At 45.9% G+C, this 18536-nt stretch overlaps 1 protein-coding gene across 5 annotated transcripts in view; it reads left to right on the forward strand.

Annotated features, from left to right (window-relative positions):
* pms1 (PMS1 homolog 1, mismatch repair system component) overlaps window positions 1-18536 on the forward strand; it is a 153156-nt gene that overhangs the window by 38337 nt on the left and 96283 nt on the right. For all 5 annotated transcript variants that reach the window (XM_070875861.1, XM_070875864.1, XM_070875865.1 and 2 more), the window contains one exon: window positions 12747-12910. In XM_070875861.1, coding sequence (XP_070731962.1) covers window positions 12747-12910 — 164 coding nt within the window. The remainder of the gene's footprint in view (window positions 1-12746; window positions 12911-18536) is intronic.

Genomic DNA, 18536 nt, shown 5'->3' on the forward strand with positions numbered 1-18536 from the left:
GCGCCGCTCCAAAATGAATGGTTATGCCGGAAAAACTTGGAACTTTTTTTTTTGGCGCAGTCGGCCACTAAAAAATCGGACGTACCTCTACAACTGCGCCAAAAATCGACTATGTGGAAAATTGGCCCCCTGGCGTGGGACTTGAACCCAGAACCTTTTGACTCAGAGGCAAAAGTGCTACCCACTTAGCCACAGCTGACACTATTTTCAAGCCCTGGCCAGGCCACACTTAGATTACTGTGCAGAAAGATTTACACGGATGGTACCAGAACTGAGAGATTACAGCTATGAGGGAAGATTGAACAGATTGGGGTTTTTTTTCATTAGAAAAGAGAAGACTTAGAGATGACCTGATAGCGATCTTTAAAATTATGAATGGGTTGGACAGGGTATGTGTGGAGAGAATGTTTCCACTTGTGGGACAATCCAAAATTAGGGTCATAAATACAAGATAGTTACTGATAAATCCAATAGGGAAATAAGGAGAAATTTCTTTATTTAGTGAGTGATTAGAATGTGGAACTTGCTACCACAGGAAGTGTTTGAGGCAAATAGCTTAGATGCTTTCAAAAGGAAACTAGACGAGTACATGAGATAAAAGGGAATAGAAAGATATGTTGAAAGGCTGAAATAAGGTAGATGGAATGAGAGGAGACTCGTGTGGAGTATAAACCAACAAAGAATTGTTGGGCCAAATGGCTGTATATTTTATGGCCATATAGGAGAGCGGGTATCACAACTGCTCTGTAGACCATAAGCTTGGTGCCAGATTTGAGGTCCTGGTCTTCAAACACTCTCTTCCTCAAGCGACCGAAGGCTGCACTGGCACACTGAAGGCGGTGTTGGACCTCGTCATCGATGTCTGCCCTTGTTTGACAGTAGGCTCCCGAGGTGAGGAAAATGGTCCACGTTGCCCAAGGCCTCATGTGGATTTTGATAACCGGGGGGCAGTATTGTGTGGCGGAGTCAATTTGGTAGAGGACCTTTGTCTTACGGATGTTGAGTGTAAGGACCATGCTCTCGTACGCCTCGGTGAAGGTGTTGATGATGGCTTGGAGTTTGGCCTCCGAGTGTGCGCAGACGCAAGCGTCGTCTGCATACTGTAGTTCAATGACAGAGGATGGTACGACCTTGGATCTGGTCTGGAGGCAACAGAGGTTGAACAGATTCCCATTTGTTCTATAATTTAGCTCCTCTCCAGTGGGGAGCTTGCTGAGGGTGAGATGGAGCATTGCAGCAATAAAGATCGAGAAGAGTGTTGGTGCGATAACGCAGCCTTGTTTGACCCCGGTCCGGACGTGGATTGGGTCTGTGGTGGATCCATTGATCAGGATTATATACAGCAGACACCTCAAAACGCTGGAGAAGTACCACCACGCTGCCTCCGCAAGATCATGCAAATCCATTGCCAGGATTGACGCACTGACGTCGGTGTTCTCGCTCAGGCCAACATCCCTTCATCGAAGTATTGACCACGCTCGATCAGCTCCGTTGGACGGGCCACATCGTCCGCATGCCTGACACGAGACTCCCAAAACAAGCGCTCTACTCGGAGGTTCGACACGACAAGCGAGCCCCAGGTGACCAGAGGAAACGCTTTAAGGACACCCTCAAAGCCTCCTTGGAAAAAGTGCAACATCCCCACCGACACCTGGGAGTCCCTGGCCCAAGACCGCCCAAAGTGGAGGAAGAACATCCGGGAGGGTGGTAAGCACCTCGAGTCTCATCGCCGAGAGTAAGCAGAAATCAAGCATAGACAGCAGAAGGAGCATGCAGCAACCCAGGCTCCCCATCCACCTGTTCAGAAAACAGAGTAGGGATAAATGGTTCATTCTCGGGTTGGCAATCAGTAACCAGTGGGGTGCCGCAGGGATCAGTGCTGGGACTCCAACTATTTACAATGTATATTAACGACTTGGAGGAAGGGACTGAGAGCCAAGTTTGCCGACGATGCAAAGATGGGAGGAAAATCAATGTGTGAGGAGGACACACAAAATCTGCAAAAGGACATAGACGGCTAAGTGAGGGAGCAAAAATTTGTCAGGTGAAGTATAAAGTTGGAAAGTGTGAGGTCAGAGTTTTGGCAGAAAAAAAATCAAAGAGCAAGTTATTATTTAAATGGAGAAAGATTGCAAAGTGCTGCAAAGCGGGACCTGGGGGTACTTGTTCATGAAACACAAAAGGTTAGTATGCAGGTACAGCATGTGATCAGGAAGGCCAATGGAATCTTCCCCTTTATTGCAAAGGGGATGGAGTATAAAAGCAGGAAAGTCTTGCTACAGTTGTACAGGGTATTGGTGAGGCTACACCTGGAATACTGCGTGCAGTTTTGGTTTCCATATTTACGAAAGGATATACTTGCTTTGGGAGCAGTTCAGAGAAGGTTCACAGGATTGCTTCCAGAGATGAGGGGGTTGACTTATGAGGAAAGGTTGAGTAGGTTGGGCCTCTACTCATTGGAGTTAGAAGAATGAGAGGTGACCTTATCGAAACGTATAAGGTTATGAGGGGGCTTGACAATGTGGATACAGAGAGGATGTTTCCGCTGATGGGGGAGACTAGAACTAGAGGGCATAATCTTAGAATAAGGGGTCGCCCATTTAAAACAGAGATGAGGAGAAATTTCTTCTCTGAGGGTTGTGGATCTGTGGAATTCGCTGCCTCAGAGAACTGTGGAATCTGGGACATTGAATAAATTTAAGACAGAAAGAGACAGTTTCTTAAACGATAAGGGAATAAGGGGTTATGGAGAGCGGGCAGGGAAGTGGATCTGAGTCCATGATCGGATCAGCCATGATTGTATTAAATGGCGGAGCAGGCTCGAGGGGCCATATGGCCTTCTCCTGCTCCTATTTTCTATGTTCTTATGTTCCTTCAACCACCGTCTGCCCCACTTGTGACAGAGACTATGGGTCCCGCATTGGACTCGTCAGTCGCCTAAGAACTCACTTTCATCATGGAAGCAAATCATCCTCGACTCTGAGGGACTGCCGAAGAAGAAGGATATTTTATGGAATTCTATGCATTCTGCACTAGACTTTGCGTTGGACTTTAACTTGGTATCATGTGCAAATTTTGAAATCATACTTTCGATTCCCATTTGTTCTCCGATTTCTGAGTCCCGAGGAAGAAAGACAACATCACTTAAATAAAAACAGATTATCTGATCATTATCATATTCCTGTTCATGAGACCGTGCTGTGTGAAAATTGGCTGCCTTGTTTCCTACATTACAAAACTGACTTGACCTCAGAAGTACTTAATTAGCTATAAAGTGTTTGGGGCGTCCTGAGCTCATGAAAGGTGTCATATAATTGCAAGTCTTTTCTTTCTTTCTGACTAAGAAGCGAGAGTGCTATCAAGCAGAAACATAACACAAAAATAAGACAGTGTACAGTTCTTGTGCTAAAACATCTTACAACAAATAATTTTTTAACCTGGTTGTTTTATTAATTCTTTCTTCACCAACTTCAGAAGTTGTCTGGCTTGTCTTATTCTCTTCAGAGGTTCCTGTTGGATAACCTTTCTTCAAAGGCTCTGACTCAAACATAGAAACATAGAAAATATGTGCAGGAGTAGGCCATTCGGCCCTTCTAGCCTGCACCGCCATTCAATGAGTTCATGGCTGAACATGCAACTTCAGTACCCCATTCCTGCTTTCTCGCCATACCCCTTGATCCCCCTAGTAGTAAGGACTTCATCTAACTCCTTTTTGAATATATTTAGTGAATTGGCCTCAACAACTTTCTGTTGTAGAGAATTTCACAGGTTCACCACTCTCTGGGTGAAGAAGTTTCTCCTCATCTTGGTCCTAAATGGTTTACCCCTTATCCTTAAACTGTCACCTGGTTTTGGACTTCCCCAACATTGGGAACATTCTTCCTGCATCTAACCTGTCTAAACCCATCAGAATTTCAAACGTTTCTATGAGGTCCCCTCTCATTCTTCTGAACTCCAGTGAATACAAGCCCAGTTGATCCAGTCTTTCTTGATAGTTCAGTCCCGCCATCCCGGGAATGAGTCTGGTGAACCTTCGCTGCACTCCCTCAATAGCAAGAATGTCCTTCCTCAGGTTAGGAGACCAAAACTGTACACAATACTCCAGGTGTGGCCTCACCAAGGCCCTGTACAACTGTAGCAACACCTCCCTGCCCCGAAACTCAAATCCCCTCGCTATGAAGGCCAACATGCCATTTGCTTTCTTAACCGCCTGCTGTACCTGCATGCCAACCTTCAATGACTGATGTACCATGACACCCAGGTCTCGTTGCACCTCCCCTTTTCCTAATCTGTCACCATTCAGATAATAGTCTGTCTCTCTGTTTTTACCACCAAAGTGGATAACCTCACATTTATCCACATTATACTTCATCTGCCATGCATTTGCCCACTCACCTAACCTATCCAAGTCGCTCTGCAGCCTCATAGCATCCTCCTCGCAGCTCACACTGCCACCCAACTTAGTGTCATCTGCAAATTTGGAGATACTACATTTAATCCCCTCGTCTAAATCATTAATGTACAGTGTAAACAGCTGGGGCCCCAGCACAGAACCTTGCGGTACCCCACTAGTCACTGACTGCCATTCTGAAAAGTCCCCATTTACTCCTACTCTTTGCTTCCTGTCTGACAACCAGTTCTCAATCCATGTCAGTACACTATCCCCAATCCCATGTGCTTTAACTTTGCACATTAATCTCTTGTGTGGGACCTTGTCGAAAGCCTTCTGAAAGTCCAAATATACCACATCAACTGGTTCTCCCTTGTCCACTCTACTGGAAACATCCTCAAAAAATTCCAGAAGATTTGTCAAGCATGATTTCCCTTTCACAAATCCATGCTGTCTTGGACCTATCATGTCACCTCTTTCCAAATGCACTGCTATGACATCCTTAATAATTGATTCCATCATTTTACCCACTACCGATGTCAGGCTGACTGGTCTATAATTCCCTGTTTTCTCTCTCCCTCCTTTTTTAAAAAGTGGGGTTACATTGGCTACCCTCCACTCGATAGGAACTGATCCAGAGTCAATGGAATGTTGGAAAATGACTGTCAATGCATCTGCTATTTCCAAGGCCACCTCCTTAAGTACTCTGGGATGCAGTCCATCAGGCCCTGGGGATTTATCGGCCTTCAATCCCATCAATTTCCCCAACACAATTTCCCGACTAATAAGGATTTCCCTTAGTTCCTCCTCCTTACTAGACCCTCTGACCCCTTTTATATCCGGAAGGTTGTTTGTGTCCTCCTTAGTGAATACCGAACCAAAGTACTTGTTCGATTGGTCCGCCATTTCTTTGTTCCCCGTTATGACTTCTCCTGATTCTGACTGCAGGGGACCTACGTTTGTCTTTACTAACCTTTTTCTCTTTACATATCTATAGAAACTTTTGCAATCCGTCTTAATGTTCCCTGCAAGCTTCTTCTCGTACTCCATTTTCCCTGCCCTAATCAAACCCTTTGTCCTCCTCTGCTGAGTTCTAAATTTCTCCCAGTCCCCGGGTTCGCTGCTATTTCTGGCCAATTTGTATGCCACTTCTTTGGCTTTAATACTATCCCTGATTTCCCTTGATAGCCACGGTTGAGCCACCTTCCCTTTTTTATTTTTACGCCAGACAGGAATGTACAATTGTTGTCGTTCATCCATGCGGTCTCTAAATGTCTGCCATTGCCCATCCACAGTCAACCCCTTAAGTATCATTCGCCAATCTATCCTAGCCAATTCACGCCTCATACCTTCAAAGTTACCCTTCTTTAAGTTCTGGACCATGGTCTCCGAATTAACTGTTTCATTCTCCATCCTAATGCAGAATTCCACCATATTATGGTCATTCTTCCCCAAGGGGCCTCGCACAACGAGATTGCTAATTAATCCTCTCTCATTACACAACATCCAGTCTAAGATGGCCTGCCCCCTAGTTGGTTCCTCGACATATTGGTCGAGAAAACCATCCCTTATGCACACCAGGAAATCCTCCTCCACCGTATTGCTTCCAGTTTGGTTAGCCCAATCTATGTGCATATTGAAGTCACCCATTATAACTGCTGCACCTTTACTGCATGCACCCCTAATTTCCTGTTTGATGCCCTCCCCAACATCACTGCTACTGTTTGGAGGTCTGTACACAACTCCCACTAAACTCAGTGATTTGCAAAATTTGAGTTCAGCAGTTATTTAAATAATTGTCTGTTATATTCAAAAAGCTGCCAGTCAGACACTCATCTGAGCAAATTACACAGCATGTTTGTATTTGAATTGAGTGGTTTGATTCTCCCTCGAGTCAACTGCTTGCAGACCAACCAAAGTAACACCAAATCGGGTTAAGCTGGGGCATTGGCCTGGATATTAATAGGGGCGAGTTACGTGGGGGTGGGGAGTTTCTGATAGGTAACCCTGAAGTTTGGGGTTTCCCCGCAGATATTTTAACTCCACAGCGTGCATTTATTGGCTTGACAGGCTCTCTGCCCAGAACTCAGCCTGATTGACAGGCTTGGTTTCCAGTCAGGCTAGGAACATTCCAGAGCAGGCCGCAGGAGCAGGCAAGCCTGATCCCTGACCTCGGGGCGGTGGGGGGGGGGAAGGTCTGATACTCGACCCCATGGAGGGGCCGATCCCGTGGAGGGGTCCTTTCCACGACCCCGGGGGCCTTTATATGAGGGAGAGCTTAGAGGACCGAGGGGGAAGCACTCCTGCTCCTCCTGGCCCACAAGCAGTGCTGTGAAGACATTTAGCTTTTCCTTGAAGCCTTCCTCGCCTCACTTCAGCTACCGGTTTATTTTTTAGGGAGGTAGCAATTTGGTGTGTTATAAGAAAAAGTTATAAATTGTAAGAGACAGTAAAAAATCATTCTCCTTCCTGGGCTATTGTGTGATATTTAGTGAAGAAAGGTAGTTGCAGTTTCTGAGGAACACACACAATTAACTATAGTACAATGCAATACTTTAGACTGGATTTTTGGCTGATTTGCGTCCCATTTAGCGCCTCGGTGGGGTGCAAAAATGATTTATTTGGGCGTGAAACGAGATGCACAAGATTTTGCGCCCGGGTGGAATTTTCGTCAGTGGTTTTGTGGAGGCACTAAAACAGTGTCCCAACGCTGTTTTGACCGTTTGCATGACCACTTACGTTATCCATCGCTGCGCTAGTGCATTTTGAGCATTTCACCCGATTTAGCATTTGCCCGAGAACCCGCCCAGAAAAACCAGACGGACCCAGGGTGCACCAGGCACTAACGGCGCCATCTTGAAAACGGAGGTAAAAGTCGCAGCAGTGGGCAATTGAAAGGATTGGGAGAAGAACGCTGCGTTAATGCATACTTTTGATTGTGAAGTTTATGTGAGTTTCCAGTTTGTTTTATCAAAGACATTTTAAAAGATGGGGGCCATGCTAGGTCGGGAGCCAGTAATCCTGGCTGCTATATTCATATGGCTTCGAGCTGGAAGAAGGCTTATTGTTGATCATTTGCAACGTAATCGAAGAGGTCGCAGACGTATGGGGAGGAGGCCTTACCCCCAAACGAGTTTACAGGAAACATCACTCATACCTCCAGCTCTCTGCGGCACAATACGTTAGAAGGCTGCGTTCCCGAAAAGAGGTAGTCATATAGATATACCAGCTCATACAGGCGGACCTACAACCTACCAGCAGCACCAGGATTGCACTGTCCGTTGAGCTGAAGGTGACTGTGGCACTTGCCTTCTATGCCTCCGCTCCTTTCAGGCATTAGCGGGGGACATATGCTCCATCTTGCAGCATGCTACACATTGCAACATTCGCCAGGTGACTACTGCACTGTATGCACGCAGGATGGACTTCATAAACTTCCCAATAACCAAGGAGGCCCAGAATGAGAGGGTTGTAGGTTTTGGACGATTTGCTGGCTTCCCCAAGGGTGCCATTGACTGTACGCACATCGCCCTGCGAGCACCTTTACTCAATCCAGATGTTTACCAAAACCGAAAGGGATTCCACCGTGAACGTACAGATCGTCTGCGACCATACTTAACGCATCATGGCAGTCAGTGCCCAATATCCAGGGAACATTCATGATGCTTTCATGCATGTTCCAGCGTCAACCACAAGGTTAGATCTGGATGCTTGGGGACAAAGGTTATGGCCTCACCACCTGGCTCATGACCCCTCCCTCCAGAACCCTCAGACAAAAGTCGAGCATCGCTATAATGAAAGCCATGCAACCACACGCAACATTGTCGAACAGATAATTGGAGTGCTCAAGCAGCGTTGCCGATGCCTGGACCACTCTGGAGGTTGCCTGAAATACTCTCCTCAGCAGACCTGAGTTCATTGTGGTGTGCTGCATGCTACACAACTTAGCCATCATGAGGGGACAGGAATTGCCAATGGGGATTGCAGAATCACCTGAGGAGAGGGGAGGAAGGAGGAAAAGGAGCCTGGAGAGGATCCAATGCCGCCACCACCACCACAACCACAGGGAAGGCATCGTGGATATTTTACCGCTGCAAAAACCTTGCATCGGCAGCGCATAATTGAATGCTTTGCCCTTATACATGGCCGCCTTCGACCTTATAAAGGCCTTTGACACTGTCAACCACGAGGGTCTATGGAGCGTCCTTCTCTGCTTCGGATGCATCCAAAAGTTCGTCACCATCCTTCGCCTGCTCCACAACGACATGCAGGTCGTGATCCTTCCCAACGGGTCCATTACAGACCCAATCCACGTTTGGACCGGGGTCAAACAAGGCTGCGTCATCGCTCCAATCTTCCTCGCTGCTATGATCCACCTCACAGTCAACAAGCTACCCGCTGGAGCGGAACTAAACTACAGAACCAGTAGGAACCTGTTCAACCTTCGCCATCTGCAGGCCAGGTCCAAAACCAACCCAACCTTTGTCGTCGAGCTACAGTACGCGGACGATGGATGCATCTGCGCACATACAGAGGCTGAACTCCAGGACATAGTCGACGTATTTATTGAGGCGTATGAAAGCATGGGCCTTACGCTAAACATCCAGAAGACAAAAGTCCTCCACCAGCCTGTCCTCGCCACATAGCATTGCCCCCCAGTCATCAAGATCCACAGCGCGGCCCTGGACAACGTGAACCATTTCCCATACCTCGGGAGCCTCTTATCAACAAGAGCAGATATTGATGAGGAGATTCAACACCGCCCCCAGTGCGCCAGTGCAGCCTTCGGCCGCCTGAGGAAAAGAGTGTTCACATACCAGGCTCTCAAATCTGCCACCAAGCTCATGATCTACAGGGCTGTAGTAATACCACCCTCCTGTATGGCTCAGACATGGATCATGTACAGTAGACACCTCAAGTCGCTGGAGAAATACCACCAATGATGTCTCCGCAAAATCATACAAATCCCCTGGGAGGACAGACAAACCAACATTAGCGTACTCGACCAGGCCAACATCCCCAGCATTGAAGCACTGACCACACTTGATCAGGGAAATCACTTCTGTCGCAAGTTCCATTCACATACCCTCACTACCCGAAGGGGGCTCGGCATCGTCCCCGGCCACTGTACAAACTGGGGTGCCCATGAGGGCCGACACTTGCTGCTCCACCTCGGTGAGCTCCAGCAGCTCCGGCTGACCACCTCCTGTTCGATGTTGCTCCCTTCTATTATGCCTGTGCTTGGTCTGCAGTAAAAGCAAGAAGGTTGTTTTGTAAGGGTCCATCTCTTCTTGTGCTACATGTGCCTTCCATAGTTCAATAGCTGCCGCTGTGTGGATATGCAAATGTCTTCAGTTCAATCTGTGTGGCTGTTGACTGAGGTTTTTCTAAGACTGGGAGGAGGTGAGAGGCAGAAAGCATAGCGGCTCAGGGTGCTGTTTGGAAAACACATATCAGTAGTGGGAGTGGAGTGCGAGGAGGCTTGACAATTATTGGGGGACAAGACGGTACGTGCATCCTGAATGCAGAGGAAATGGCCGGAGAAGTGAGCCTCCAGCTTTCTGCTGGATTCAACAACACATCATGGCCTGTAAACATTGAGAAGGCGCAGCTCCATCAAAGACATTGTGCGAGACAGTGATCTTGCAAGCATGGCAGGCCTACATAAATGTGAAGGGTTCTCACCCTGACGACCCTCATGAGGTCGTTGAACTTCTTGCGGCATTGTGTGCCAGTTCTGGCCACTGTGTCTGCCGCTGACACCTTCTGGGCAATCTCCTTCCAAATTATAAAGATGTTGGGCATGGGCCACCTTCCCACAACCAGATGGAGTGCAGGCCACCTCCTCTCAATGGCCTGCACTAAGGCCTCAGCAGCCGCTGGAGAGAATCGCCTAGCCCATTGCCTGCCCTCTTGCTACGTCATCTCTCCCGCTGTGTTTGAAGTGGATCGGTCCATTTACACATGCGCGAAGGAAGCCGCCCCGCCCTAAAGTACCACCTGCGGCCGGGAAAATTGAAATGCGTCTGCGCATGTGCAAAACGTAAAACTTTTTTAACGCTGCACTTTTCAGCTGGGGTGCAAAAACTCCCTTGTGTAATGCCTGATTTTACGCTCCAGTCATGGAACCTCGTTTTTTGTCGAAATTTGCAGACGAGGGCGCAAACATTTTCCAGGCGGTATCAGGACTGCCTCGTCGCCATTACCGCCCCGAAATCACACAAGCCAAAAATCCAGCCCCTATTTTCCTATTTCTAATCATAATCCCTGGTTATTTTGAGTACCTCTGTCAACTTTCCTCTTAACTTTCCTCTTAACTTTATTATAATGAAAAGATCTCTGGTCTCTCCTCATAGCTAAAACCTCTCAACACTGGTATATTAGTGAATCGCTTCTGCACACTCTCCATGGCCTTCCAAAAGTAAGGCCCCATAAAACAGTTTAACCCATGTTTTGTGTAGGTTTAGCATTCTATCTGCTTTGTACTCTTAACCTAGGGTTCCATATACTTTTTAACAGCTTTATTAACTTGACCTTTTAAAGATTTGTGCATTTGAACAATTAAGTTTCTACTTCTCTATTCCTTGCAAAATATTATCATTTAGTGAAAACTTCATTTCATTTTACTTCCCAAAATGGAGCACTTCACATTGCTGCCCATTAAGTGTCCTGTTGCATCTATCTGCACAATCTATTAACTTATACCCTCTTGAAGTCCTAGTCCTTTACACCATTAACCTTGCTGCCTTTTTACGCTGTCTGCAAATCTTAATATTGTGACCCGTATACCCAAGTCCAGTTCATTTTTTATTTGGTAGAACATTGGTCTCAACACGAACACCTAGGGGACACGCGTTTACATTCCTCAAGTCTGAAAATTACGCATTAACCACCAGTCTCTTTACTGTCTTTTAACCAGTTTCCTATCCATGCTGCCACATGTCCTTTAATCAGAACATAAGAAATAGTAGCAGGAGTAGGCCATTTGGCCCCTCGAGCCTGCTCCGCCATTTAATAAGATCATGGCTGATCTGATCATGGACTCAGCTCCATTTCCCTGTACGCTCCCCATGATCCTTTACTCCCTTATTGCTCAAAAATCTGTCTACCTCCGCCTTAAATATAATCAATGACCCAGCCTCCGCAGCTCTCTGGAGCCGAGAATTTCATAGATTTACAACCCTCAGAGAAGAAATTTCTCCTCATCTCAGTTTTAAATGGGCGGCCCCTTATTCTGAGACTATGTCCCCTAGTTTTAGTTTCCCCTATGAGTGGAAATATCCTCTCTACATCCACCTTGTCAAGCCCCCTCATTATCTTATAAGTTTCAATAACATTACTGAACTCCAATGAGTATAGGTCCAACCTACTCAACCTATCCTCATAAGTCAACCCCCTCATCTCCGGAATCAACCTAGTGAACCTTCTCTGAACAGCCTCCAATGCAAGTATATCCTTCCTTAAATACGGAGACCAAAACTATACACAGTACTCTAGGTGTGGCCTCACCACTACCCTGTACAGTTGTAGCAGGACTTCTCTGCTCTTATACTCTATCTCCATTGCAATAAAGGCCAACATTCCACTTGCCTTCCTGATTACTTGCTGTTTCTGCATACTAACTTTTTGTGTTTCATGCACAAGGACCCCCAGGTCCCTCTGCACTGCAGCACTTTGCAATTTTTCTCCATTAAATTTTAATTTGCTTTTAATACTGACTTGAATACTATTGACAAGCCTCCTATGCTGCACCATATCAAACCCCTTTTGAAAATCCATTTCACAACCTTCTCTGCTTTTTTTTCTTCATCAATACATGACTATTTTCTCAAATAACTCTTATTATATTTTTCAGACTTGACTTGCCTTTCACAAATCCATGCTGGCTGTCCTTAATTAACTCGTGTCTTTTGAATGAATATTAATTTTAGCCCATATTATGGCCTCTCGAAGCTTAACCACCACCACTGTTAGGCTGACAGGTCTACAGTTGGCTTATCCATTTCTTTCTTTTTGAACAAATGTGTTACATTGGCAACTGTTCAGACCTCTTCAATAATATTTAATATCCAAGGATGTTTGAAAGATTATGGTCAGAGCCTCTACTACTTCCTCTCTGACTTTCCTCAGTAGGTATGCCATCAATTTGTAATTGATTCCTATCTCAATTTGATACTGGCCCAGTGAATATGCTTGTAGTCCACATAGCAAACACAACAAAAGCAAAGGTTTAAAGCATGTAACGGATTTTAAGTCATTTGAAATGTTTCAAAAATTAATACTCTTTCGTTTTTCAGCGCTTGCTCGCACCTTTTGTCTGTTGCTAATTTCAATTTAATGTCACTTACGTCTATAGGAACGACTGTGACTGTGCTCAAACTTTTTAAGAATATTCCTGTAAGAAAACAGTTTTACTCCACTGCCAAAAAATGCAAAGATGAGCTGAAAAAAGTTCAAGACCTCCTAATGGTATATGGCATAATAAAACCACAGCTCAGGATTATTTTCACACACAATAAGGTAAGGAAAAGTTATTTTGCATGTTTTTAATTGTTGGAGCATATGGACTCTTCTCAGTATCAGGGTAATAATCATAACATAACATGTGTTGCAAGCTTTAAAACATTGTCCTGTAATGAGAAGCTGTTGAAACCCAAGGTAATTTCCTTTTTTTTTGGGCCCATTTCCTCCTCTTCCCTCTGGAAAAGCACTTGGGATCTGCTTGCTACCTTCCACTGAAAGCATAGCCAAGATTGGGTGTGTTCTTTGTATGCATAATGCTGGCAGTGTTCTCTACTCAATGGTACAGCATGTTCGAGCATTCGTGTTCTTCACTCTTCAATTGTACGAGGACCTCTTTAGTAGATCATAAATTTCATGCTACAGTTCTGCTTATTTTTATTTGTTTTGTTTCACATTTTCATTGTTTGAATTACTGTACATTTTAGAAGATGATTTCTGAAAATATTCTAAGATTACATAATTTCTATATTCAGAATAAATGCATCTGTTTTAAAGTTACAAGTTAAATTAAATTTGTGTATAAATTTTCAAACTGGGGTTCTCAAATCCTAGGGTGTCCACAGTGTTCTCAGATTTCTGTATTTATTAACTTACTGACACACTAGGCCTGATTTTAACCTAACCCACACAGTAGGTATGGGGTGGGTTCAGGTTTTACACCTGCATGATTTTATGTCTCCATGTAATTTTCCAAGTTTTTAAGCCAACTTCGCTGTATTGAATTGCAACTTATTCACAGCTGGAATGTCTTGGGTGGAAACTGCCTTGATCATAGCTAGCTGCCTTTCCATTGGAGCAAGCCAGGGAGCGGAAGGAGCAGCGTGGCAGCCTGGCCAAGCAGGCTGAGCGGCCCCCGGCCTGCGAGCACCATCGGAGCAGGCCGGGGAGTGGAAGGAGCAGCGTGGCGACATACCACTCCAGGGAGAAACATGTGCTGGAACAGGAGAGCAATGGCAGTGAAGAGGGACGTCACCAAGATCCAGGTCGGCGATTGGTCAGGTACAGCAGGAGCAGCGATGTCAGGGCGAAGGAGCGGCGAGAGTTTGTAGAGGGATGTGATCGGGGCCCAGCAGAGGTATGAGTTCGGGGCCCAGAAGAGGCGAGGGCCCAGGGGCAGCACGGGCCAGCCCACACTGCGATATGTATGCGCACTAGGTCCATGCAGCAGAGCTGGTCTCCAGTCGTCTTGGTTAATCCTTGCCACTGGAACAAGACCGAGCTCTGTCAAGTCCGTGTGGTGGCTGGTGTGCAACGGCCACCACATGTTAAAAAAAAATCCACGCACAGGCATCTTCCACCCTTCAAGATGTAGTTTGGGACCTGGAATATTAGGTCCTTCATTGAAACACCTGTGAACTTCATGACGTGGAAGTAAGTCATCCTCGATTCGAGGGACTGCCTATGAAGATGATGATTCGTGTTATTGTACCCACTGTCATCCGCTCATATAGCTTGATGGTTGAACAGAGTAAAAATATTGGGTGGTAACTTTCTGCAGTGTTGGGACCTTTTAAGTGGTTTGAATATTGCAACCACATTGGCCTGACTCCACAGCCTGGGTATCTGCGTTATCTCGTTATTATTGCAAAAAGTCAGGTAGTCACTTCTGTGCGCCAGTCCCGAAGTATAGTAATAATTCACAAGATATACCATTGAATCCAGCTGCTTTTCCACATCTCAAGGTTTTCATACCTATTTTTACCTCTTAAATGTTGAGCTGTTCATTGCAGACGTTGCTGTCTCTGGGAATCGAGCGGAGTTCCTTCTGGGTTTGATTTGTTTTGTTTTGTGCTTTATGGGCTGGTTTGCCGTTTAGAATGAGTTGGTGTGCACCTTGGTTGGGAGAGATGGCAGTGATGCACTTTGATTGTAGTCCATCTGGGTATCAGCTTGCGAATGGTGGCCCATGCTTTTCAGCTATTGTGGCACTGGTCTATTGTTTCAATCATCTCCCTCCAGCGGTCACACCACCCCTTTCCAATCTCTCTCGTGAGCATTTCCCCGGGCCTAATGGTTTCTCACAGAAAAGATCCATGTCGAACAGATCTGGCTATCTCTTATATTGTTGGCTTGTTTGTTCTGAAAGCCCAGGCACATACAGGCTGCGATTTTGCTGACCTTGGTGGGTCCGTGGCGGATCCCGACCCCACTGCCGGCTCCATCCCGGCCTCTGAAAGAATTTCAATTGATGGGGCTTTTAAGCCTGCCCAGCGCGTTTCCTGACCAATTAGAGGAAGCGGGTCTGATGACATCATTTGATGGCGCATCATCAACCGGTTTCCTTAAAGGGACCATGTCCAAATTTATTTTGACATTTGTGCTGTCAGTATTCTATAGCATTGAGGTGCTGAAAACACTGACAAGCACTGCACAGAGGTGCAAGACTGCACCCAGGCTCTCCCATGATTCCCTCCATAAACTAATGGAGAGTCACAACACGCAGGGAGGTTATCTTCCCTTCCCATGGGCAGATGACACCAATACAGCCTGGTTGCACATTGCACAGGAGGGCACAAGCAGTGATGTCGTCAGGAGGATCTGGGTGCAGTGGTGAAAACCTTTCAATGACCTCATTAGATCACGAAATGTTAGACCAAAGCCACACTCCTGCTGTGCCACGCATCACATCCCCATCATTCTGTCTTCCCTCCCCTACTCCTGCACCTTCTTACTCACGCCAACTTGCCTTGCACCTCCACCCATACCTCTCTATCTGTATTATCATATCCCCATCTCACTAGCCACCCCTCACACTCACACTAATCCTCATCCAAGTGCAATCATACCAACTAACAACATACAATGGTAGGCACTTGGGTGGTTTAGCCAGTGTTCATGTAAAGTTTCTATTAAAGTGCTGTCAAACATTGAAATCTTTATTTTCAACACTTTGTGTTCTTGGACAGATTTGTGTGCATCTTTGGAAGTGGCTTAGTGACTTGCTGTGAAACATAACGTTACTCCCCGCAATGGTAGTGAGTGTGAAAGGAATGGCTTGGGCATTGTAGGAATGCTTTATGTTGTTGGTGTGATATGGCGCTGAGCACCTCGAATCTCATTGCCGAGAGCATGCAGAAATCAAGCGCAGGCAACGGAAAGAGCGGGCGGCAAACCTGTCCCACCCACCCTTTCCTTCAACGACCATCTGTATCACCTATGACAGGGACTGTAGCTCTCGTATTGGACTGTTCAGCCACCTAAGGACTCATTTTTAGAGTGGAAGCAAGTCTTCCCCAATTCCAAGGGACTGCCTATGATGATGATGATGAGGTATGGTGCCAACCTGGTGCATCATGTGGCAGCCAGGGTATACACCGTCAAGTGAAGTAAATGTGGCCATGGTGAGTCCATCCCTGGCCTCCCAGGCAACAGTGTGCTTGGGTGCTTGATGCCCTCTGTCCGTGCAGCATTAGTTGATTGCAGAGAAGGTTGGTGTTGGTGCTGCTGGTGTGCCTGGTGCTGCTGGTGTTGGGGCTAATCGTGGTGGGATATTGAGGACCAAAGTCAGAGAGTATAAAGGGCACCCATGCTGATGGAATAGATGGCAGGTGAAGTAGGGATGACAGAAGCAATCTGTCAGAAAGGTAATGAGGCCAGACTGGATGGAGGCAGCACGGTGAATCTGTTGTGGAAATGCAGTGAGGAAGAGCTTGTGGCTGAGGGAAGATATGTCTGTAAGGTCGGAGATTTTACTTGACATTTGAAGCTGTCAACTCATCAGCTGATTCAATGGCCATTGACCTCCTGCCTCAGTTTCACAGCTGTGGTCTAGCAACAGTGTGAAACCCATGGGCGAACTGTTAAATTCAAAAGCTAAGTTTAAAACCATTGTAAACAAGCCAATAATCATTTAACTCGGCTCCCCTGCCATTGCCTGTCGGGTCTGCTCAGCGCTGGCAGACCTGACATCGGGAAAGGTAAGTGTGCATGATTTAATAGCGGCTTCCTGACCCGCTGTCAATCAATTCACATTTAACTACCGACCTGTCACCAATCCCGTTTGCTGAGCACCGGCAAAATTCCAGCCAAAGTGTCCAACATTTTGGACAGTCTTCCACACGTGGGAGACAAATTCTCCATAATACTCGTGTGTCATAATATTACAGGTGGATTCATCCAATTTAGAGGTAAGGCCTTCCCAGTCAGCCTTTCTGAAGTTGAATCCCAGCAAGTACTTTATTTTCCTGGGTTGAATTGCAACCTTTATAGTCACTTGCACTGGTCTACACTGTGACCTTGGGATCACTTCCATTACATACCTTCTGAAATTGCCTGCATTATCTGAGGCTAGGTTGGGTTGAGGTTGTAGTCCATCATGCACTTTGGGAGGTATATTTGTCCTTGGGATTATAGAGCAAGGTTGTTTGCCACCACCCACTTGCCAAGTTCTTCAGCATTGTAGTCATTATTAGAGTATTCCCAGATGGTGTTGTAACTATTGGTTTTTGTCTGGCAACGAAAAGTTGGATGGCCAATCAAACTGTTCACCGGGTGATTTATAAACAAAATCTACTTCTATTTGGTTGAGTTCAACCATGATAAGTTCTATTGTACCATGGTGTTGCACAGAAGTGTTTTCATCAGTCTTTGGTTATGCACAAGTATCATACTTCCATAGCTGTCGTTTTTGATGTCCATACAGCAATGTTCATGCCAGGGGTATTTGATGCTGCTGTCTCTCTGTGTCTCTTGCAAGCACATGATATCTGCTTTCATGCCAAGAATGGATGAAAGAATGTTGGCCTTCTCTGCAGAGAATCCCTCCACATTGAAGCTGATATTTTTGAATGACATCTTTGGCTGAGGCCTTGAGGAGGGCCATTTATGCCGATGTCTCACCTTCTCATCCGGCCTCGGTGCATGTTGTCAGATTTGATCTCTCCCATGCTTTCTTGCGATGGGAGATTAACAGGTGTCGTGACTTGAATGTACCTGACTCAACTCCATTTATAATAAGGATATTGATATTTCATATTATAGTCTCTTCGGTACCTTGCATGCTGTGTAATGCACAGTTCAGTAGTCAGCATCGGTGCAGTTATTTCTATTACATGAAACATTAGTTGAAGTACATCCTACTACAGGTATTTGTAAAATTCACAGCATCATGTGGAACATTGTTTGAGGGAAATAATTTTATGGCTAATACTATGGTTATTTTAGCGATCTTTGAGTTGGACACATTGGACCCGATATTAATCTGAAGGCTGCTTCCGAACGAGGGTGGGTGCAATTGCGTGGGTGAAACCCGGAAGTCAACTGTGGGTTGGAATCTGCAATCTTAACGCAATTATACCAATTAATTTTGACTTCCATGTTTTGTGTCTCCAAGCTGCACAGTGGACGTGATGTGCACTTCCATGATGTGATCTCAGCTGTATTTAAAGGGACAGTGTACAAATGGAAATTTGAGATGTTCAGAATGGATGGTGGACATAGAGCAAGGGCAGCACCCATATTTAATGACACGTCACTGGAATTGCTGGTGGGTGCAGTCAAGAGGAGGAGGGACATACTTTACCCAAGCAATGGGAGGAAGAAACCTGCTGTTCTCAAGAAGTAGGAGGTAGCTGAGGAAATGAGCAGCAGGAGCATTGTGCCCAGGTCATGGATGCAATGTAAG

Source organism: Pristiophorus japonicus, chromosome 3 (genome assembly GCF_044704955.1).
Source record: "Pristiophorus japonicus isolate sPriJap1 chromosome 3, sPriJap1.hap1, whole genome shotgun sequence".
NCBI classification, from domain to species: Eukaryota; Metazoa; Chordata; class Chondrichthyes; family Pristiophoridae; genus Pristiophorus; species Pristiophorus japonicus.